Source organism: Gopherus flavomarginatus, chromosome 6, assembly GCF_025201925.1.
Source record: "Gopherus flavomarginatus isolate rGopFla2 chromosome 6, rGopFla2.mat.asm, whole genome shotgun sequence".
In the NCBI taxonomy this organism is placed as follows: Eukaryota; Metazoa; Chordata; order Testudines; family Testudinidae; genus Gopherus; species Gopherus flavomarginatus.
The window spans coordinates 20,515,250-20,539,485 of NC_066622.1; the positions used below are offsets into that span (position 1 = coordinate 20,515,250).

The 24,236-nt window shown below is 44.1% G+C and overlaps 1 protein-coding gene across 4 annotated transcripts in view; it reads left to right on the forward strand.

Annotated features, from left to right (window-relative positions):
- GRIP2 (glutamate receptor interacting protein 2) overlaps positions 1-24,236 on the forward strand; it is a 504,924-nt gene that overhangs the window by 367,674 nt on the left and 113,014 nt on the right. Inside the window, exon 1 of one of the 4 annotated variants that reach the window (XM_050958365.1) lies at positions 7,986-8,879. The exons of the other annotated variants lie outside the window; for them this stretch is intronic. Within the exon in view, the coding sequence (XP_050814322.1) occupies positions 8,840-8,879 (40 nt within the window). The 5' untranslated portion in view covers positions 7,986-8,839. Of the gene's footprint in view, positions 1-7,985; positions 8,880-24,236 lie in introns of those variants that run through there. 4 annotated transcript variants of the gene reach the window in all.

Genomic DNA, 24,236 nt, shown 5'->3' on the forward strand with positions numbered 1-24,236 from the left:
ACTTGAATGGCAGTCCCATCAGGTCAGTGTTGAGCTTTTGAAGTTTCTACCCACACTATACAAAAAGGAATCAGTTAAGTCTGGGCTGTATAAAATGTACTTTACACAAGACAATTCACTCTAGCTTTGTAAGGGATTTTATTGTATTGACAACTGGGGGCATAAGGCAAAGATTGGACCAGCAGATATTGTATTTTTGCTGAGGGTAGGAGTAGAACTGGCCAGAGGCCTTTCAGGGAAGTGGGATGCCTCTCCCCCATATCAAGGTATTCCTAGAGAGGCTTTGTGGACTACTTTGCAGGCCTTTTATGCCAATGAGGCTAGCACCAAAAGGCCTCAAGGCACTGGTGAGTTCAGCCCCCCACCAATGCCCAAGCTGAGCCAACTCTGCAGAGAGAAGTCCATATGAGTGCTGTAGAATCCAGAGCAATGCTGCAAGACAGATGGAAAACAATGTGTTTGGCAGGGAGGGTGAGAACACTTCCTGTACTGCTGTGCAACTCTGCATTGAGAGCAGAGGACAGCCCAAGGCATTAGAACAAGATAAGGGAGGAGCACCTAGAGAAGAGGAGAAGGCTGAGGAAGAAGGACAAAGATTTAGGTTAGATATTAGGAAAACTTTTCAACTATAAGGTGTGACAAAGGTCCTCCTCTATCTTGGTGGGTCCTGCGCTTATTGGCATATTTGCTCACCTCGGTGATCTTCCCCTCTGGTGGAACCCACAGTCTGGGTCAACTCCTCCTGTCTCTGATCAGGAGTTGGGAGGTTTAGGGGGAACCCGGGCCCACCCTCTACTCCGGGTTACAGCCCAGGGCCCTGTTAATTGCAGCTGTCTATAGTGCCTCCTGTAACAGCTGCATGACCGCTACAACTCCCTGGGCTACTTCCCCATGGCCGCCTCTTTATGGCCTGAGCAGTAGTGTCATTGCAGGTTCGGAAGGAGGGCTGGGAACTAGCCTTTTCTCTCAAACTAGTGCTTCCTCTTCTTGTTAGCTCTGCACTGAGCATAAACAGTGCAGGGTCTCTACTAACACCAGGCCAGTCTCTTGTCTCATTCCCCACTTCAGATTGTCTATGCAGAAGGAGAAACACCTCACACACAAGCCACATGTATTAGAATGAGAAAAACGTCCTCCCACTACAGAGATCTTTAAGCTAGGGGAAGTTGGGGAATTAACTCTTGGGCAGTTGATTATTTAAAACTGTAATTTGACCTTAAACATCTAATGTAGTTGTTTCTCTAACTAAAGGTGAAATAAAGTTAAACATAGAAACTTGGGAGACACCGTGAAGTGGTTTAAGATAGTTGCTTGTTGAAGGTGTTTGTTTCGTAAAGCTGGTTTCACTGTAGCTGCAACGCCAGCACAAGAGTTGTATCCTATAATTTATGATCTTTGGGCCACATTCAAAGTTGTTTGTTTTGTAGCACCAGGCAAAATTATCTGACACATCACAGTGGAATGTTCAGACCCCAAGGGCTTTTGTAAAAGTTCCTCTTTAACAGTGGGGCATGCATATACAAAACACTACTCCGCCTCTGCCATGACTGTTTTTTATAAATTGCCATTTCTAATTAAAAGCACATTTTCTACCTGAAAAAGTTGACTTTTATTGTTAAAAGTAACCACAAGATCATTATAACGGACAGCAACTGTGGGGAGAGTGCTTTTCTGGTTTGGTTACTACGCCCATCTGACAGTGTTTCACGTAGTCCAGCTCCATTATTTTGCTGATGGGCAGTTGCTCTTCCTATCTCATTCACTTGCCTGCTGACTTCACTCTCACCCTGCTCTGGAGGGTGTACTCGTGCTCCCTTTTTTTCCTCAATGTCCTGCAAGAGAACATTTTCCAGGAATGGCAGCACCAAAGCTGAATTTGCAGAGGCAGCAGGCAGGTGAGTGCCTAGAGAGGAAGGCAAGGGGATGGAGAGGTGGGCCTGAACATATTTGGTGGTAGTGCTCTTCAATCTACCCAAAAGATGTTTCTAAACTTCAGCAGGGGAAAGGGAGGAAAAAACTATTCAAATGTTAGACAATAAATTAGGTAGTTTTATGTTAATCTGTGAGAATATTCTCAGTGGTAGTTTTTTTAAAATTAGTCCATTTCAAGTTGAATATTTCTAACAGGATATGTAGTGGTGGTGTAGCCTTGTTGGTCCTAGGATATGAGAGATACAAGGTGGGTAAGGTAATATCTTTTATTGGACCAAGTTCTGTTGTGAGAGACACTCAGAAGCTTGACCCTGTTACCCACCTTGTCTCTCTGTAACAGGGCAGCTCACTGCTGGAGGACTGGGATTAGCCAGCTTTGATTACACGAGTCGCACCTGGGAGAGATCAGGGTGATTGCCCTATGAAAAGCAGCAAGTAGCTGCAACGAAGGAGGGGATGCTGAAGAAAGTGTAGAGAGACTATAGGGAGTGTGAAGAGCTCCTGCAGGGAAGATCCTGAGACCAAGGGAGTTGTGACACAGATCAGCCCAGCAGCAGGAGGCTCTTGTGGGTCACCTGGATGGAATTTGGTGGTATAGACATTTGGGGGCCCACAGGCTAGTGCTGAAAGGCTCAGCTCCGGACAGAAAGAACTGGGAGGACAGGTGGTGAGACCAGACTGGGACAGAAGAAGAGGAGCTTTGACGGTGAGAGAAGACACCAGAGCGAAGTATGGACTTTTGTGTGGTGGTGGGCTTTATTTTGGGACACTTAAGATTAAGAACTGTGTGTGGTGTTAAACCAGCTCCAGGCAGTGGGTGTTTTGTGCATATGAAAGCCTGCATGCAGTTCTTAAGAGGCCCACAGGGGGCACTAAAAGAGGCAGGGTGCCTGAAAAATAAACTATCACAAGTTGAGTGTTATGGCTTGAATGCAGGAAGCTGGGCTGGTACTTCCATACTTGGTGTAAACCCCAGGAGGCCAGTGGAGTTTGTCCTGGGATGAATTCTATCCTATCTTTGTTTAAATGCATCTTGCACACAATTTCCCCTGGTAAAGTTATGCATATTGAAGAGGAAAGACACCTCTACCCCATTTTATTAGTGCAGTGTTTGTTTAATTCACCAGGAACATTGTAACTCCAAATGACCTCTGGCTTCTGTGTGTGTGTGTGTGTATGCGTGCGCGTGGGGGGGTTGTTTTATTAAAATCTGATCTTCCACTTACCGTAATGTAAGGGGGGGTTATTGAATAAGAGTCTATTATCTTAATGTGCATCCCAGCCTCGGTAGGGATGGCTGGCAGACATGTGAAATGCATAATCCTCAAACTTCCATGGGCCAATGTCAGATGTAGGAGTCATTGCAGCACTCCTTTTTCACCATTAATCACACTCCTGGGATGCATCCCCTATTCAATTCCCTTTTTGCTCCCACTCACAGACATGGTCGTTGCTAGTGGGCAACGATAGATGTGAATGTTGTTGTTTAAGGAGAAAAATGTATAGTTATCATTTTTATTTCCCTTTAATGATGAGGAAAATAGATTGGGGGTTTAGCAAGCAGCCCCTTAAAATACTCTCCCTTTTGGTGCTCTAACAGCCTGTATATCTTTGTGAAGCAGGGGCCTTAACTGCCTATTAGATGGGTCAATTTATTGTGTAGTATCCATTTATTGATAATAAATTTGCTTTTAAGACTAGCTGGTGGAATTTGCTCTTAATGGATAGAGCAATACGGAAATGCTTGTCCTCTGGCTCTGTGTCCAAGTTTCTTGGATACAAGGCATCTTTAAAGATCAAGGCTTTTTGCTCATGCAAAGAAAATTAGTGGTTGTATGTTGCAATTTGGCTCTATGTAGCTAAAACTCTGCATCTGCTTTCCCCACTAACAGGTCTGAATCTGACCCATAGGTGTCCGGCTATTTTAAAGAAGCACAGCTAGCTAAGTGTGGTTTCTGTGGCAATAGAATGGAGTAATTATAGTAGGTGGTGGCTGGTTAGGTAACCAGCTAGGAAATCCTGTTGATAATATATAGGGAGAGGTGGGCAAACCTCTGAAAATGGGTGAGGTTGGGATTAGTTATCTAAACTGTCTGAACCTCTTTATTATGCAAAACGGGGTTGGGAAGTCTCACAAATAACTGGCTTTCTTCTGAGATGTCCAGTATTTCTTACACTTCTAGCATGACCAAGACAAAAAGTGGCAATTTTGGATCTCCTGTCCCAGGTGAAACCATAGAGCCAGATTATGTAAATGGGAAAAACAAGGATTGGGGGTGTGGGAGGTCACCCAAACTCCCTTGAACCTCATCTTTTTAGCTGAAAGTTTCTGGATCCTTTTCTTATGAACCAGCCATAACCCAAGCATTTCGTTTGCTGCTAATACGGGTTCACGTGTGGTCTGTGTCTCCTATGCAATGTTTTTCTACTTGCCATTTTTTGTGCTTGCTGTTTGTTGGACAGCAGCAATATAGCTGTCTTTGGAGAATCTCCTGGGATAGGCTACTGTAGAGAGATATTGGATGCTTTTACATTTTTCCAAACACAGTGTGTATTTTTTCCTTAATAAGCCATTACAATATTTTGCTCTAATGTCACACAGGGTTTGGATCATTGCTATAGGATCGGGGGGAGGGGGAGACACCTTGTTAAATATGTGCTGGATCAGCATGGGGCAGCAAATTTTGGTGCTTCACAGCAGAGAACCATAGCAATGTTTTGAATAAGCTGCTTCTCAGCTCACTTCTACCCCCACCTCTGTTTGTCTAAAGTGTATTCTGTATTTACAATGTGCCAAGCCAACCTAGATCCGATGGAACTTACTTTTAATGAGCTTTACATTGGACTAGATGTAGGTGCTCAGTGATTGGTTACAAAATTTCAAAGGTGGGAAGACTAGAAATGGCAGGTATAAACTTAGTTTTTATGTTTCTTTGTGAATATATGCAAATCTAGATATTCCTGGTTGCTGCTGGTCAACAGTTAGTACAAATTAAATTTTAAACAGATGGCTGATGAGTGATTTCTCTAGGGACCACCTCTCCCTGAGGGAAAAAATCACCCTTTTACATAAACTTAATGGCCTTTCAGCTGGCTTTCATCCAGGTGTAGTAGTGTGTAATTCTCAAGAAGCTGGACTGGGAAATGTGTTTTACTATGAACCATGGAATGTGGTTTTATGATGAAGCTGTCTTGAAGTTGTGCTGTCTTCAGGCCTCACGTCTTATTTCAAATGCTAAGCTGATCTTGCATTCTTTGCACATCCAACATTTTCACAAAAGTTAGTGGAAGTTTTGGGAGTGCCAAGAATGCAGAATTCCCTGTGAAAGGTTTTTTGGTATTTCATTTACTATTCAATTCACTTTTATTTTTCTCTAGCTAAAAGATCCCAATTGGCATCCAGTTTCAGTAAGAACCCTTTTTTGTAAGTTAGGCACTTCTATACATACATCCATATAGAAGTATGGTTGGATAGCTATTTAATTCAGGACACTTCAATCAAAGTTATTGTCAAGAGGTAGAGGATGTGTAGATTATCACAAATCAAAGCTCTACTTACTATTGCGTTGGTTCATCCAGCCACAATTTGGATTGATGCCTCATACTAACGTTTCTGGTAACCATACATGACAACATGAAGATCTATATGTATATTTTTGGCTGTGTAATTGGTCTCCACATATGTGGTGTACTACTTTAAAAAATTATTATTTGGAAGAGATTCAAGCTGTTCACTTCCACTATAAAATATTGCCGTCATCAATTTCAAGTAGGCATAGTGTTTATATGCATTGGCCAGTATCCATAAAGTAAATATCTTCATTCGTTCTTCTACCCTCCTCCCACATCCTCTATGGTTGTCCTTTTCCAATAGCTGATCATTTTGATGGCGGCACTAAACATATCAGGGTATTTATACTTTTTAAAAGCAATCTGTTGTAGATTTAATGTCCATTTCATTGCAACCAATACAGTGCATCTTCCTCAAATTATCAGCTTCTGATTATATTTGTTTCTTAAAAAGAAATCTTCAAATATAGCACAATATAATTTAAGACATTAATAGCAGTATGAAAAGATTTTTAATTACAAACTACAGCTCAATTACTAACTACATCTATTATGGAACAGAACTTTAAAAAAAAAAACCCACACAAATTATGGACCAAAATATCATCTGTGTTTGTTTTACTAATTATATCTCTTTTGTGTAAGGCATCTGAGCACAAAGCAGCTGCCTTCATGCCAAGATAAAGATGTTGCTGCACTTCAATCCCAGCAGAAAGTTTAGGCTTCCCTCCGTGAAGCCCGCCTGTTCACACTCCACTGCTAAGCCCACAGGGATCTTGAATATTTAGGCCCGGTCTACACTAGAAACTTTTTTTTGCCAGTACAACATTGGTTATGACATTGTTATACTAGCAAGTGTTCTACTGTAGATGCAGTTATACCAGCAAGAAAACAACAACAAAACCACCACCACCACAAGAAAGCACTAGCAAATACATGTATGACTTATTTTGTTTGGAGAACCAGCATAAGTCATGAGTAGGGCCCGATCAAATTCATGGCCATGAAAAACGCATTGCAGACCATGAAATCTCATCTCACCCCATGAAGTCTGGCCTTTTGTGTGCTTTTACTCTATACTATACAGATTTCACAGACCAGCATTCCTCAGATAGGATGTTGTGACCCAAAAAGAAGTTGCCAAAGGGTTACAAGGGTATTTTAGGGGGTCACTGTATTGCCTCCCTTACTTCTGTGCTGCCTTCAGAGCTGTGCAGCTGGAGAGCAGCGGCTATTAGCCAGGCTCCCAGCTCTGAAGGCAGCACCCCACCACCAGCAGCGCAGAATTAAGAGTGGCAAAACCATACCATGCCGCTTTTACTTCTGCGCTGCTGCTGACAGGGCACTGCCTTCAGAGCTGGGATCCTGACCAGCAGCCACCGCTGCCAGCAGCAGTGCTGAAGTAAGGGTAGCAGTACTTCAGCCCCCCTTATCATAAACTTGTGACACCCCCCCAACTCCTTTTTTGTTCAGGACCCCTACAATTGAACACCATGAAATTTCAGATTTAAATAGCTGAAATCATGAAATTTACAATTTAAAGATCCCATGACTGTGAAATTGACCAAAATGGACCGTGAATTTGGTAGGGCCCTAGTCATGAGCTATGCCGCCAAAAGCACTCTTAAGCGGTATCTGGCAAGATAGCTATCCCAGCAAGAGCTCTTAAGGTCCAGTTTACGTGAGAAGTTCTGACTTCACAGCACAGTCTTGGTTCAGCATTAGAAGAAGGTGAGGCAGGAACAGAGAGGCATTCTCACAGGACAGCGTGTGTGGCTCCTGGTCCAATAATGGAAGGAAGCAGTTTGCAGGAATATTGGTCTGTTATGACAATTTCTTGTCCGGTGACTCTTGTCTGATGCTTCAGTGTAACACGCCACGCATCCTATAGCAGAGGATAAAATTCCCTGCTGTCGATCAGTTTGTAGCCTAAGCACGAGACTTGATCACCATATTATCTTGTATCCTGCCTACTCAAATTGCAGACATTACTATTCTTCCTATAAGTATCTGAGAGCTTGTGTTCCTTTTGCCCTTTCTCCATTTCCAGAATGTATATGGGGTAGAGTGACCAGATGTCCCATGTCAGGTGTGCATTTGTTTTGTTTTTTTAAACAGGGACAGTCCCGATTTTTGGGTCTCTTTCTTATATAGGCTCCTATTACCACCCCCACCCCCATCCCGATTTTTCATACTTGCTATCTGGTCACCTTATATGGAGTTTGGGCAAAACACAGATCTTTTAGATCTGTCCCTGGGTGCACTTGTGACCAAAGCCTCCCTCCTCGCCGCCAAAAAAAATCTTAATCCTTTCTCCTCTCCAGAGAAAGTTAAACTGAGCAAAGAAAACATGCAGAGGTTGCCAGTCTGCCCTTCCAAGAAGGGGTTAAATTGAGTTTTCAGAAAATGCAGGAGGCAGGACCTAGAATTGCAGCTTCATTCTCTTTTGCACTCAGTTTTGAGGAGGGAGTCGAATGCTTTGACAGCAGCTTGACATTGCCTTGAAAGGTGCTGGAAGCTCTCTAGGCATTTGCCAAAGGGGGTGGGGGAAAGGAAAGCCTGTCAAGCAGTACTGCAGTCTCAACCTATTCCCATGCTCGGAAATGCTGCTGCAACTTGGAGATTGCCATAAGGTTTAGCTGTCGTCCAACTTCTGCCACTGGGTTCGTGCACAGAAAGGTCCTGGAGGCACAGAAGGGAATCTCCTCCAGGGCAGGAGCTTCACCATCTCCAGGATTTTTTGTGAATTCCATGCTGCGGGACAAAAGGTTTTGTGCAAAGGGCAAGGACACTGCCCATGTGGAATGATGGCTGCTCTCAACCAACGTGGTCCAAGTTGTTGGAATATTGCTGGGAATGAAGTGTGTGCTTCCTGTTTGCTGCATCTGCCAGCGAGCCAGTGCTCAGCTGTCGCTGCTCCTTCAACCAGCTGTTCATTTTAATCATTGCATTTATAACTTTTGTGTACCACAAATGCCAAGTGGCCAGTCTGACAGATCTATTGCTGGATTTTTAAGAACAGCTAAAGATCCTTTAGCTTCTGGTTTGGTTTAGTTCTTGTCAAACAAGACTGGATCTTGAGCTTCTCATTTTAACTAGCCCTGTTTAGAATTTTGTTAAAGGGAGGGCAACATTTGCTGGGAGTCTTCCTAAAGTGGAGTCAATAGGACTTTGGTCCCTTTAAGTAGAGCAGCATAGTGCGCATTGTAACCCTGCTCTGCTGTGGGAGACAGACTGAAAGTGAGCTTGCTGTGAAGTGATTCCAGTACAGCCAGGGGAGAGATAGAAAGGAGCTGGTATTGCAATTAGCTGAATGCTTTGATAGATAATAGCAAACATGCTTTGTGGACTGAAAAAGGATTTGCAGTCCGACTTCGGTGAGTGAGCCTGTATTTTTCCCCCTCCCCCACCAGTTTACTTTCATGTCACTTGATTTCTTTTTACAACTATCAAACCCAATAACGAATGTATGGCCACCTTTACTGGAGTGTTTCAAAAGAGCTTGGTTTTTACTCTGTCTTAATTGCTTTGATTTGTAAAATGTGCCTCCGCTCCTCTGAAAAGAATTTCTCTCTGTAACAATTGGAGAGCACCGTGCATACCGCTCTGCCTCTCCCCTTATCTGACTAAAAGCTGCATGGTGTACAGTGTGCTCTTAAGACACCCAAAAAATTGTATTTGCTCTTCTGTGAACAATCGTATGGCAATTACGTTTCATGGAGGCTTCATGTAACTCTGTACTCTCTTGTTCTCTTTTTTTACTTTAAAGATCAAGGTGTATAAAAGCTGAGATGTGTGTGTTAGCGTTTGTTAGTAATGGACCCTGCTGAGCAGAGCTGGATCCCTGACACCATTCTGTGTCACAGATCTAACCTACTGTTACACTGCCTACCAGAATTATTTTGTCTCATCTTAGACTAGCAATTTTCTAGTATGATGATAAACCCCTGTTTGGACATACAAGGCTGTAAACTACTAATATGGATCAAACAGGCCTCCTTTATCCCCCATATTCCTGTGCAGAGATGAAGGCTTTAAGAGGATGAGGCTCTGGATACAGAAGCCTGGCACCAGGCCCTTCAGAATGGGGTGGTCCTGAAAATGTACTGGGGTTAAAATGTTGGAGCACTTTCGTGGTTGCATGCTACAGCCCTACTTGTTATAGTTTTTCATTTATAATGCTGCATGAAGTGTTCTTCTCCCCTCCCCCTTGTGAAAGCAAAAACATCAGAGCCTGGAGAAAGGGGTTATTTTGGATTCCAAATAAATCTGCATTGCTTGAAGCAATCTAGTGGGGGGATGCCTTCTTCCCTACCTCCTGAATGAATGAACCCAGGTCAATCGATCTGAAAAAACTATGCTACGTTCTTCCTTCCTCCACTCCAAAATCTATAACATACACTTGTTAGATCTCCATAAAAGGATAAAATGAAGCTGGCATAAGCTAGTTTACCCTGCTTAAGTGATGGCTAATAACATTAATGGAGGTTAGATACTGAGAGGCAGTAAGTGGAAATCTGCAAGTTAAGATGTCCATTTTTCAAGCTGATTGAACCATTGAAGTATCTCTCTCTAGGCAGAGAGAAGCTGCTCTAACAGGCCATGGATGCAGGCACTACATGAAGAGACTTCTGGAAACTTCTTGGTAGGACCCTGATTGGCTCTGAGAATTAGTATGGGATATAGGACTTTTCACCTCTGCTGGTTGCTATCTAGTGATGCAAAGTGGTTACCAGTGGGTGGATGTCCTGTAGTTTAAATGAAATGTTGGTGAGTCTCACTCCAGTTCCTCTGATTGTGTCACCGATGACTAGCATCCTACCAAATTCGCGGTCATGAAAAACACATCATGGACTATGAAATCTGGTCTCTTGTGTACTTTGGTAAAAGAACACAGCATTTCTCAAACTGGAGGTCCCAACCCAAACTGGGTGTCGCAAGCCTATTGTAGGATGGTGGTGGTATTGCCACACTTACTTCTGCGCGGCCTTCAGAGCTGGTCAGCCAGAGAGCGGCGGCTGCTGGCAGGGCACCCGCTCTGAAGGCAGTGCCATCACCAGAAGCAGCGCAGAGGTAAGGGTAGCAGGGTATGGAGGGTGTCGTCAGCCTGAAATATATTTTTCAAAGGGGATCTGTAATAACCTTAGAAACCTCCAAGCTTAGTTACCAGCTTGGACCTGGTACCTGCTGCCACCACCCAAAAAATTAGAGTGTTTTGGGGCACTCTGGTCCCCCTGAAAAACCTTCCCTGGGGACCCCAAGACCCAAATCCCTTGAGTCTCACAACAAAGGGAAATAATCCTTTTTCCCTTCCCCCCTCCAGGTGCTCCTGGAGAGATACACAGACACAAGCTCTGTGAATCCAAACAGAGTGAATCTCCCTCTCTGTTCCCAATCCTGGAAACAACAAGTACTTTCCTCTTCACCCAGAGGGAATGCAAAATCAGGCTAGCCACTTCAACACACACAGATCTCCCCTGATTTCTTCCTCCCACCAATTCCCTGGTGAGTACAGACTCAATTTCCCTGCAGTAAAGAAAAACTCCAACAGGTCTTAAAAGAAAGCTTTATATAAAAAGAAAGAAAAATAAGTACAAATGTTCTCTCTGTATTAAGATGATACAACACAGGGTCAATTGCTTAAAAGAATATTGAATAAACAGCCTTATTCCAAAAGAATACAAATCAAAGCACTCCAGCACTTATATTCATGCAAATACCAAAGAAAAGAAAACCATAGAACTTACTATCTGATCTCTTTGTCCTTACACTTAGAAACAGAAGATTAGAAAACAGAACTACTTCTCCAAAGCTCAGAGAAAGCCGGCAGCCAGAAAACAAAGACAAAGACACTCAATTCCCTCCACCCAAAGTTGAAAAAATCCGGTTTCCTGATTGGTCCTCTGGTCAGGTGCTTCAGGTGAAAGAGACATTAACCCTTAGCTATCTGTTTATGACACGCCCCCCAAATTGCAGACAGTGGGGAAGCTCACTGGCGGCGATTTCCTTCTAGAACTTGAAAATAAACAGATTAATACAACACATACACCTTTACATATACTCCTAAGTATATAACTAACAGACTTCTACATTTTAAGAACACTTTTTAACTACTGAATTCTGGGAAACTCTCACGGGAGAGTGCATCAGCAACTTTATTAGAAGCTCCTGTGATGTGTTGAATTTCAAAATCAAAATCTTGGAGAGCTAAACTCCAACGAAGAAGTTTCTTGTTGTTCCCCTTGGCAGTATGAAGCCACTTTAGTGCAGCATGGTCAGTTTGTAGTTGGAACCGCCGTCCCCAAACATATGGGCGTAGCTTTTCCAGGGTGTACACAATGGCATAGCATTCCTTTTCACTGACTGACCAGTGACTTTCCCTCTCAGACAGTTTCTTGCTGAGAAACACGACAGGATGGAAGTTGTGATCTGTTGCTTCCTGCATGAGCACTGCTCCTATACCACGCTCAGATGCATCTGTGGTTACTAGGAATGGCTTGTCAAAATCCGGGGCCCTGAGCACAGGGTCCGACATGAGCGTTGCCTTAAGTTGGGTAAAGGCCTTTTGACACTCGTCAGTCCACTTAACGGCATTTGGCTGGGTCTTTTTGGTCAGGTCGGTCAATGGGGCAGCGATTTGGCTGTAGTGTGGGACAAATCGCCTGTAGTATCCGGCCAAGCCTAAGAAGGATTGGACCTGCTTTTTGGACCGTGGGACAGGCCACTTTTGGATAGCATCCACCTTGGCCTGTAGGGGGTTTATGGTTTCTCGACCCACTTGGTGCCCCAGGTAAGTCACTCTGTTTTGGCCTATTTGACACTTTTTGGCCTTAACAGTTAGTCCGGCCTGCCTGATGCGCTCAAAGACCTTTTCCAGGTGTAGAAGGTGTTCGGGCCAGGAGTCTGAAAAAATGGCCACATCATCGAGGTAGGCAACTGCAAATTCTCCCAGTCCAGCTAGTAGACCATCAACCAGCCTCTGGAAGGTGGCGGGTGCATTTCGAAGGCCGAAAGGAAGGACATTGAATTCATACACCCCCGCATGGGTGACGAATGCTGACCTCTCCTTGGCAGGTTCATCTAGCGGTACTTGCCAGTACCCCTTGGTTAAGTCTATTGTAGAGATGAACTGGGCACGTCCCAACTTCTCCAATAGCTCATCGGTACGTGGCATTGGATAGTTGTCCGGACGAGTTACAGCATTTAGCTTACGGTAGTCCACGCAAAAGCGTATTTCCCCATCTGGTTTGGGTACCAGAACCACTGGAGATGCCCATGCACTGGTAGATGAGCGGATTATACCCATCTGTAGCATGTTCTGGATCTCCCGTTCTATAGCAGCTTGGGCATGAGGAGACACTCGGTAGGGTGGGGTTCTGATTGGGTGAGCATTACCTGTATCAATGGAGTGGTATGCCCGTTCAGTCCGTCCTGGGGTGGCTGAGAACAATGGGGCGAAGCTAGTGCACAGCTCCTTGATTTGTTGCCGCTGCAGACGTTCCAGGGTGGTTGAGAGGTTCACCTCTTCCACGCCACCGTCTTTTTTCCCGTCGTAGTAGACACCGTCAGGCCACTCAGCATCATCTCCCTGGACTGTAAACTGACAAACCTGTAAGTCTCTGGAATAGAAAGGCTTGAGAGAATTAACATGGTACACTTTAGGCTTTAGTGAGGAATTGGGAAATGCTATGAGGTAGTTTACAGCTCCCAGGCGCTCTTGGACCGTGAAGGGCCCTTCCCATGATGCTTCCATCTTATGGGCCTGTTGCGCCTTCAAGACCATAACCTGGTCTCCTACCTTGAAGGACCGATCTCTGGCATGTCTGTCATACCAGGCCTTTTGCTCTTCTTGAGCATCCTTTAGGTTCTCTTTAGCAAGGGCTAAAGAGTGTCGGAGGGTGCTTTGTAGGTTGCTTACAAAGTCCAGAATGTTAGTTCCTGGAGAAGGCGTAAACCCCTCCCATTGCTGCTTCACCAACTGTAATGGCCCCTTAACCTCGTGACCATACACAAGTTCAAATGGTGAAAACCCTAAACTGGGATGTGGTACAGCCCTGTAGGCAAACAGCAACTGCTGCAACACTAGGTCCCAATTATTGGAGAATTCGTTGATGAATTTTCGTATCATGGCCCCCAAAGTTCCATTGAACCTTTCCACCAGGCCATTGGTTTGATGGTGGTACGGGGTGGCAACCAAGTGATTCACCCCATGAGTTTCCCACAGTTTTTCCATGGTCCCTGCCAGGAAATTAGACCCTGAATCTGTAAGGATGTCAGAGGGCCAACCTACCCTGGCAAAGATGTCTGTTAGGGCCAGGCACACAGTGTTAGCCCTGGTGTTGCCTAGAGCGACTGCTTCTGGCCATCGGGTAGCAAAGTCCACTAAAGTCAGTACGTACTGCTTTCCTCTGGGCGTCTTTTTTGGGAAAGGGCCCAGAATATCCACAGCTACTCGCTGAAATGGGACCTCAATTATGGGGAGTGGCTGGAGAGGGGCCTTGACCTGGTCTTGAGGCTTTCCCACTCTTTGGCATACCTCACAAGACCGGACATACTTGGCAACGTCCTTGCCCATCCCCTCCCAGTGGAAGGACTTCCCCAACCGGTCCTTGGTTCTGTTCACCCCAGCATGGCCACTGGGATGATCATGGGCTAAGCTTAAGAGCTTCCCCCGGTACTTAGTTGGAACCACCAACTGTTTTTGCGGCTGCCATTCTTCCCGGTGCCCACCAGAAAGAATTTCCTTGTACAAAAGTCCTTGGTCTATAACAAACCGGGATCGATTAGAAGAGCTGAGAGGCGGTGGGGTGCTCCGTGCCGCCGCCCAAGCTTTCTGAAGGCTGTCATCTGCTTCCTGCTCAGTCTGGAACTGTTCCCTTGAGGCTGGGGTCACCAGTTCTTCCTCAGACTGTGGACTTGGGCTTTGTCCCTCTGGAAGCGATGTAGGTGATGGGGTTGTTTCCGTTGCTGGTGAACCGCTCTCCGCTGGTGCACCTGAGGGTATTTCAGGCTCTGGCTGAGCCTTTTGGGTATGGCTGTCTGTTGCTTCTGCCAGTTTTGGCTCGCTGGCGCCCTCTGGCGTTGAGTTTGAAGATGGGGTTGCAATGGCTGGTGCTGGTTGCTGTTCCAGTTCCGGGCCTGGGACTGGAGGTGCTGTGGCTGTTTCAGTGGTTGGCATGGAATCCGGGTCCACTACCTCTGTCTGGGTCTCTGGTAACACAGACGGGGCCTCTGTGGACGGCTCAGGAACAGGAATGGGTCTGGAAGCTTGCCTGGTTTGGCTACGTGTAACCATTCCCACTCTCTTGGCCCGCCTCACCTGGTTGGCCAAGTCTTCCCCCAGTAGCATGGGGATAGGATAATTGTCATAGACTGCAAAAGTCCACATTCCTGACCAGCCTTTGTACTGGACAGGCAGTTGAGCTGTAGGCAAGTCTACAGCTTGTGACATGAAGGGGTAAATTGTAACTTTGGCCTTTGGGTTGATGAATTTGGGGTCAACGAAGGATTGGTGGATAGCTGACACTTGTGCCCCCGTGTCTCTCCACGCAGTAACCTTCTTTCCGCCCACTCTCAAATTTTCCCTTCGCTCCAAGGGTATTTGAGAGGCATCCGGGCCTGGGGATCTTTGGGGTGATGGTGGTGTAATGAATTGCACTCGCATGGTGTTCTTGGGACACTTGGCCTTGATATGTCCCAGTTCATTACACTTAAAGCATCTTCCATCTGATGGGTCACTGGGCCGAGGTGAGTTACTGGAGACTGGTGAGGTTGAAGGGTAGGGTATCTGTGGCTTTACTTGGGTGGTATGTGGGGTCTTTGGCTGTCCTCGGTTGTAGGGTTTATGGTCTGTGTGCCCCCTGGGGTAATCGTTCCCCTTGACAGTAGCTTTCTTGCTTTCTGCCAGTTCCATCCATTTGGCTCCAATCTCCCCCGCCTCAGCGATATCTTTGGGATTTCCATCTTGTATGTACCGTGTGATGTCTTCAGGAACACCATCCAAGAACTGTTCCATTTGTATGAGGAGGTTTAGTTCTTCCAAGGTTTGAATGTTGTTTCCTGTTATCCAGGCCTCATAGTTTTTTGCAATGTAGTAGGCGTGTTTGGGAAATGACACCTCGGGTTTCCACTTTTGGGTTCTGAAGCGCCGACGGGCATGATCTGGGGTTATCCCCATCCTGTATCTGGCCTTGGTTAGAAAAAGTTTATAGTCATTCATTTGGTGCTTAGGCATTTCAGCTGCCACCTCTGCTAAAGGTCCACTGAGCTGTGACCTCAATTCTACCATGTACTGGTCTTCGGGAATGCTGTACCCAAGACAGGCTCTTTCAAAATTTTCCAAGAAGGCCTCGGTGTCATCACCTGCCTTGTAGGTGGGAAATTTCCTGTGCTGTGGAGCAATATTTGGCGCCGGGTTGTTAGGGTTGGCTGGCACATGCAGCCCAGCTTTTGCCAACTCCAGTTCATGTTTTCTCTGTTTTTCCTTCTCTTCATTTTCTTTTTGTTGTTTTTCCATTTCTCGGCGGTGGGCCGCCTCTCTTTCTCTTTCTCTTATTTCCATCTCTGTTTGTTTTATTTCCAGTTGTCGCCTGTGTTCAGCTTCTCTGACTTGCTCTTGGGCCTCAATTTTTGCCTTAGAAGTCATGATTCCTGTTTTCTTGTGTTGGGGTGCCCTCCGGTGTTTATCTTCTGAACTGCAGGTTCTCTGTTGCCTCCTGAAGTCTGCCTAGCAACAGTGTTTTAGCTAATTTTCCTTTTCTCTCTCTAGCTAATGTTCAATGAAGGGAAACCAGAAAAACCACTTTATTTGCATGCCTATAAGTGCTGGTACTTGCCTCCTAATGGGAGGGCTATTGCATGACAAAAGACCCTTAACATGCAAGCCACAAACTGCGAGAGAGAGCAGAAAAAAAAAATTCTCTCTGGTTCCCTTTTAAAACCAACTGCTTCTCTCTGCTAAAAAGCCCTTAGCAGAGAAAAGAAAAATACAATATTTCCACTGGCTTCTGGATTCTGTCTATCCCGTAACCGCTGCTACACCATGTAATAACCTTAGTCCCAGATTTGGACCTTAGCGTCCAAAATATGGGGGTTAGCATGAAAACCTCCAAGCTTAGTTACCAGCTTGGACCTGGTACCTGCTGCCACCACCCAAAAAATTAGAGTGTTTTGGGGCACTCTGGTCCCCCTGAAAAACCTTCCCTGGGGACCCCAAGACCCAAATCCCTTGAGTCTCACAACAAAGGGAAATAATCCTTTTTCCCTTCCCCCCTCCAGGTGCTCCTGGAGAGATACACAGACACAAGCTCTGTGAATCCAAACAGAGTGAATCTCCCTCTCTGTTCCCAATCCTGGAAACAACAAGTACTTTCCTCTTCACCCAGAGGGAATGCAAAATCAGGCTAGCCACTTCAACACACACAGATCTCCCCTGATTTCTTCCTCCCACCAATTCCCTGGTGAGTACAGACTCAATTTCCCTGCAGTAAAGAAAAACTCCAACAGGTCTTAAAAGAAAGCTTTATATAAAAAGAAAGAAAAATAAGTACAAATGTTCTCTCTGTATTAAGATGATACAACACAGGGTCAATTGCTTAAAAGAATATTGAATAAACAGCCTTATTCCAAAAGAATACAAATCAAAGCACTCCAGCACTTATATTCATGCAAATACCAAAGAAAAGAAAACCATAGAACTTACTATCTGATCTCTTTGTCCTTACACTTAGAAACAGAAGATTAGAAAACAGAACTACTTCTCCAAAGCTCAGAGAAAGCCGGCAGCCAGAAAACAAAGACAAAGACACTCAATTCCCTCCACCCAAAGTTGAAAAAATCCGGTTTCCTGATTGGTCCTCTGGTCAGGTGCTTCAGGTGAAAGAGACATTAACCCTTAGCTATCTGTTTATGACAGGATCCCAGCAAAAAAAAATTTGAGCCCCTTTGAGAATCCTTATCCAAGGTGACTTACAAGTGTAACAGTAATACAGTGCAATACTTGTGTGAACACATCTGTGAAATTTGCTATTTATACTGTGACCAACCTGTGAAAAATGTGGTGTTTTTGTGATGATTTTTTTATTTATTTTTAAGTAGACCCCTACCTGAGAGTTGGTACCCTTTGATGGTGTAATGTGACACTCCTAAGTGGGTCATTGGTAGTGGGGATTAAACATTAGACCTCTGGATCTCAGACAGTGGAGACTCACGGCTTGAGAAAAGGCCCAAAGCTCTTGGATAAGGCTGCAGGAGGTTTATCAACCTCAATATCAGGTCCAATCACCAGAAGGAGACAGAGAACCACGTTGAATGAGTGTGTTACAGTATCTTAAAATCAGAATTTCTCTGTATGCTAGAGATGACCCTTTCAGATTGCAGGTGGGGCATTTCACTGAGCGACTAGGGCCAGGCTTTCACTTCTATTGCCCAGGAATTCACCATTCTGTGAATATATAGCGGAGCTGTGACCTCGTTTACCAAAACTAGACTCAGTGTATCACAAAAGAGAAGGGAAAGATAGCTGACAGTTTTGTCTCCCAGCCCTGTCCTCCTCCATTCTCTTCAGACCCCTCTTTTAGACTGGTGTACACAGAGTAGCATTTCATGGATCTTTAATGTCTGGTCAATATTTTAATTGCGGGGGGGGGGGTGGTTAGTAGTTCTTCCTTGAACACTCAAAACAAAATGGGATTCTTATTTTTTTCTCTATTAGAAATATTTAATCTGTTTCTCTCTTGAAATCCTCTTGGTGGCTGGTGAATGAGATGAATGCATTAAAATCACTGTTTCCATTTTTTCAAGTGAGTTTGTGTATGAGTCACTCTACTTGGCATTTAAAAGTGATGGGAAAATATCAAGTCCAATGGCTTATTTTGGAGAAGCACCCAAAAGTTCAGATGTCTCCAGACCAGTTGGGCTAACTACTCCTGATTTTTGGTGATCCCTGGTAAAAAGTCTGAGTAGGCCATTGTCATGTTTTCTTACAGTCCCAGCCAGCACCAGGAAATGCAGAGCAGCCCAGAACCATTTTTAAAGATAATCTGACTTGCAAGGTAGGGGAGTTGTTTAAGATTTAGAGGGAAGTTTGAGTCAATTCTCATTTATTTGAATGAGCTTCTCTCCTGATCACAGTGGAAGCCCTGATGGAGAATTTCCAGTGTTTTATATATTTGGCAAGCGATATGCACATAGAGTTTGTGTTTGCAATGTAAGGCATCTGGCTAGCTTGTGTAATTTTTTAAAAAATGTGTAAGATAAGAGAGTCTCTCTCTCTCTCTTCCCCCTCCCCCCCATAATTAGGACTTTATTTCTAGTGCTAGTGAAAAGTGTTGGCTTGATATCCCTCCATTCCTCCATCCACAGGAATAGTGGTACTGCAAGCTTTCTCCATGCTATCCCCAACCAATGTGCTTCAGACCCCATCTGTAAAGACTTCTAGGGCTGAGCAAGCATTTCATTCTTCACGACCAATAAGTCTTTGGCCTCTCTGCTGAAGCTGCCAACTATGGTGTCAATTATGATGGTGGCTTTTGGTGTGAAAACTTTAGAGACCACCAAGTGGCTTCATACAGGCCACTGAACACCCCGTACGTGGTATAATGACTTTGAGTCTCTTCTAACCCAGGCTAGACTTTCACTGATAGTCTAGAAGTGATGAGCTCTACATTCCGTTACAAATCCCCTTTCCTAGTCAGGCCCTAGTTCTAATTTTTCTGTGCTTTAGCATAGCAATTACAGTTAATACAGTAACTATTGATACGGTTGATAAGTAACTCTACAGTTTTGTATAGTCCTTGCAGCACTCTCTGTTAAACACTCAGCCATGGAAAACAAAGTTGCTTAGCACTATTAACCGGGAAGCCGCTGAGCCTTGGTAGTTAAGGAACTGGCATATCGGATGTGCGGTGTGCTGAGATCGTTTGGTCTCTGCTTTGTAGTAGATATCCATGAGGGACCGCAAAGCACCCTTGCATTTTCTAGCAGAAGTCCTTTTATTTTGTTTGGATTTTTCAGGGTGGTATTATCAAAAGTAGCTTTTATTCTTGAGGGGTGTTAACTCAGTTTAACCACTTGTTGACTTTGGCATAAGTGACAAAGAAGAGAAAGACAAGATGCAAATCTAAATTTCATTTAACAGATTAAATGTCTCTTAGCTGATAACTCAGTAATGCCAAATAAACAGACAACCTTGCTTCGCTGCGCCTGCAACCAGACTTTCTGCCTTGCCTGGTGTCATTAAGTCATTCTTTGCTAAATCTGAAGGACCTTGTCTACAAAGTGCAATTGGTCTCTAGCTTTCTTGCAAAAGTAGCCCTTTTCTGTTTAAACTGTTTTTTTTTTTCTCCACTGTAGAAAACGTGCAAAGGAATGAAATTTCAGGGGTGTGAAAACTGGCAAAAGAACAAAAAAGTGTGCATGTTTGGGGGAGGAGAAGAACGTTAGGAAAACTTTCCCACCAGTTTTCCCAGGGCTACCAAACAGGGTGGCCAGTGGCCTAAATTTCTTCTTTTTGCCCTTTTACTGAGCATGCCCAGCGGCCCCTGTTATAAGACACAGGGCCAGCTCCAGCTTTTTTGTCGCCCCAAGTGGCGAAGCAGGAAAAAAAAGCCAATTGGTGGCACTTCGGCAGCAGCTCAAACGTGCCACTTCATTCTTCTGCAGCAATTTGGCGGCGGGTCCTTCACTCCCAGGGACTGAAGGGACCCGCCACTGAAGATCCAGATGTGCCGCCCCTTCTTGTTGGCCGCCCCAAGCACCTGCTTCCTTCGCAGGAGCCGGCCCTGATCAGACAGTCTCTGGGCTCGTCTGTGTTCCATTCCTATCTAAGTCCAGCATTGCAAAGATGGTGTTCCAGTGCAGGGGCATTGTCGTTAACCCCATTGACACCACTTAGCATTACTAATGGAATCATTATTTTGCAAGGTCAACAGTTCAATAAATGCCAGAGTCCAATTTCTAAACACCTGTTTTCACATCACTGTCAAATAGTAAAAGTACATCTTTTGTATGTGCTCTGGCTTCCTTTTGACTAAGATGTCGCAGGAGATGCTATTCCAGCCAGGATGCCACATGTTAAATGTGGCTTTTTGGTTTTGTATCCAGCTGCATGCATATATATAATATTTATTTATTTTGTAGGCTGAAAGGAGCCAGTTCACCCTGTTAATGAAGAAACCAGCGATCGCTGCACAGCAAGAAAGTAGTTCAGTTTAAAAAAAAATGTAAAGTCCCTTTCGGCAAGCAATCCATGCCTGACTTTATAAATGCATTGGGTAATGCATGAAGTTCTGTCTTTACAGGATGGGGGCTCCAAGTTTTTCTTTACTGTAAACTCGCCTCACCTGAAGGTGGTTCCGTTGCTTAAGAGCAGACAGCTCACCTGGTATGTGTGGAAATCTCTCTAGTTCTAGGCTGAGTCCCTCTTCCCAACTACAGATAATGGATAGCTTGTTTCTGATTGGTTTGTTCTATCTGTGTGTGTGAGACATTTTTATTCTTCACTTACTAATACATTAATATTTTTATCACTATTATTATTAACTAACATGAATGTTCTCAACTTCCAAACTGGTAACTTCTTTTTCAGCTTTCCTTTCAACTTGTGATTTGGAAAGTCACTTGCATAACTTTACCTAGAGATGTAAAATCATATAGGAGTTAGTGTAATAGCCTTCTTCTCCATTCCCACCAACAGCCATCCCCAACTTTTTTTTTATTATTGTAATAAGAATGGGGTTTTTTTCCTGTTGGTCATGTGGTTTTGTTCAGGGACCTGGTAATTATATGCTTGGAGATGAAGGCTTTTCAAAGGCATCTTTCCCAGCAATTTTCAGCTGGAGATGTGGGTAAAAATATCTCTCCAGTTTTTATCAGAAATGTTTGCAGTAATATGCAATTATGAACTCTGCCTTCACTCAATTCATCCTGGAAGAATTTGCTTCACAGAGAAATTTGTTTCCTAACTGCATTAGATGCCAGCATAGTTGGCAGATGCAGGGTTTTGTAAAAAGAGTCCAGAAATGAAAATTGGTACAAAGCAAATTGGTCCCTACACCTGGAAACCATGAAAGGGTAGAATATGCACTTTTCTTTTCTTAAGTCACATTAATTTGCTTTGCATATCCGTTCCCAAAATGGCTTTGTGAAAGCTATTTAGCCTCATCAAGATGCCAAGATGATCTCACTTAATCATGCCTTGCAACTGATCCAGTTCTTGTCGTGCAAGTTCATGAAATGACACCAGAAAGGGGAGAGAAATTTGTCCATTTTCTTCACAGCAGGTTCCCAGTCTGAAAATATGGATAGAATTACACCACTACCTCGATATAACACAAATTGGTGTTATACAACGCGGTAAAGCAGTTCTCCGGGGTGGGGCAGGTAACATGGTAAGATATTTTTTGGCTCCCAAAGACAGCGTTATATCAAGGTAGAGGTGCATCACCATTCAATATAGTCAAATGAGACCACATTAAGTGCCAATTCAGTCTGGAGAAAGGAATAATGGAATTAGGGTGGGAGGCATTTGGGATATTAAAATGTGAGGTATAAGGGTCTTGTTGTGGGAGACAGTACCTTGCTCCATTAGAACTCCGTGTGTGTGTGCGTGTGCAGATTATTCTTTCCACATACCCTCCTTGTCAAAACTGCTGAATATTCCTGAGCTGCCTTATGAAATACTGTTTTGTGATTAATACAACAGTCTAGCTTTTGAACAACCCTCCCCTTACCTGCTAAAAATCATCCCATTTAAAATGACTCTGTTACTACCCTTCCTTCAAGTTCCTGCTCCATTTCTCTTAACTAATTTTCCTCCTCTCTTTGTTCCACAGCTTAAACCATCTTGCTGGTATGATATACACCACCCATCCCTTTTTGGAATGTTGCAAGTTTTGTGCGCGCCCTCCCCGCCCCCCCCCCCCCAAGCCCTGGTGAATATGCAATTATATAATAACTCCAGTCAATTGCTTTTCCTAACCAAATGTCCTACTTCAAGCTGCTGGCCCTGGCGTTTCACGGCCTCTTCAGAATACACATTCCTTCCCACAGTATATTGTTCTTCCCTATTCATATTGCAGTAGCACCTAGAAACTCCAGTCAGGCAGCCAAATCATCCCCTCCTGCATTAAAAATCACCAGAGGGAGATTTTAGGATGGGACTCTCCAGGAGGATTTCCTTGTGGCATCTCCCCTGGAAAACAGTGAGAGCCATGCTCCCAAACTTGGCAGATTCCAGGAAGGCCAGGACTATCCATGCTGGCTCTAACCCCCATGACTTCTCCCAATACCCTTCCCTTAAGATGCCTGTGGGACTACATAGACAATAGTACAGCCCCAGCCTGTGTTATGTTGTTCTTCCACAGAATTTGTCTGGAAGAAACAAAGAATTATTTGCAGTCTTCTATGAGTTGCCTAATCTCTGCCCTGTCATCCAGACTGAGTGGCAAGGGCTTTCTAGATATGGGGATGAGGAGAAGAAGGGTTTTATGAGCCCCCTTTCCATGCACGTAGAGTCCACCTCCTCCCCAAGTGGATCTGAAGAGATAGAGATGTTCTAGTCCTGATTCACAGGAAGAGACATCTGTGTCCCGAAAAGTTCTCTTGTAAAGCCATGATCTGGTAAACCTTCATTAGAGCGAGTCTTAACTGGGAAATGATTTTCTTCAGTTATGCTGCTCACTATTTCATATCATCCCATGTTTATCTTGTGTTTTGTTCCATCCTTTTTCCAGCCACTCTAGCCAATTAAAAACTAAATGTTGTGTTGTTTTTTTTTAAAGTAACATTGGCAGGCACCAGCCAATTCTCGTCTCCTTCCCTTAAGTTCCCTGCATTGAAGTTGAAATACTGAGCATTTCAGTCTCTGTCATCGTCCTGTTACTCAATCCAGTGTTGTAACTCTGTTATAGGAGTTTACAATTGAGAGAGCTGCAGTAATGGCATGGGAGGTATGAAGAAATTAGGTGAATTTAAAAAAAAAAATGCCTCTCTTCCATTTTGCCCCTATGATCTTATCTTAAAATTGAAGGGAGCTAGGCAGAGGGATCCTGACAATTAACTGGAGGGGAAATAGAAGCACATACCTCGGTTGAAATTGGAGAACCAAGCTTGTCAGGTGCTGCAAGTTCAGGCTAACAGCAGTTGCTCTGCTAGCTTTCTCTCCTTTTAAAAAGTCCCTTTATCATTCTGTGCTGACTCTAGCAGTACCGTGAGCTATAATAGGCAATTAGCTCCTAGCAGATTTATGTGACTTTGCATTTTATAAGCAATCATGTGTGTTTAATGATTGAACAGATCTGTTGTATCTAATGTTCACAGGACTTGATTTTGCTCCTCTGTCACTGATGTAAATGGAGAACAATTCCTCTGAAGTGAGTGTTTGTGGCACCACATTTAGGTTCAGTTTAGATGATGAGCAGAGACAATTCATGTAAGGAAAAACTTGTTAGCAGTGTCTGCTTTCTGACGTGCTCAGTCACTATCTAAAGGCTGGGGTTATGTTGTCTGAGGAAATCTGGATTGCACCAGTAATAGGGATCTCCTGCTTTCGTGCTGATGAGACAGACACCAAGGTTGGTTGATTAAAATCATGGCAATTTAAATCAGCGGTGTAAATGATTCCTTAATTCAAGTGGAAAGCCCTGATTTTAATCTTTTACTCAAATTTCCAATTGGTACTTCCTTTCTACAGAAAGGTGCATTCTCATTGGTTGATATAATATTAAAACATGTTG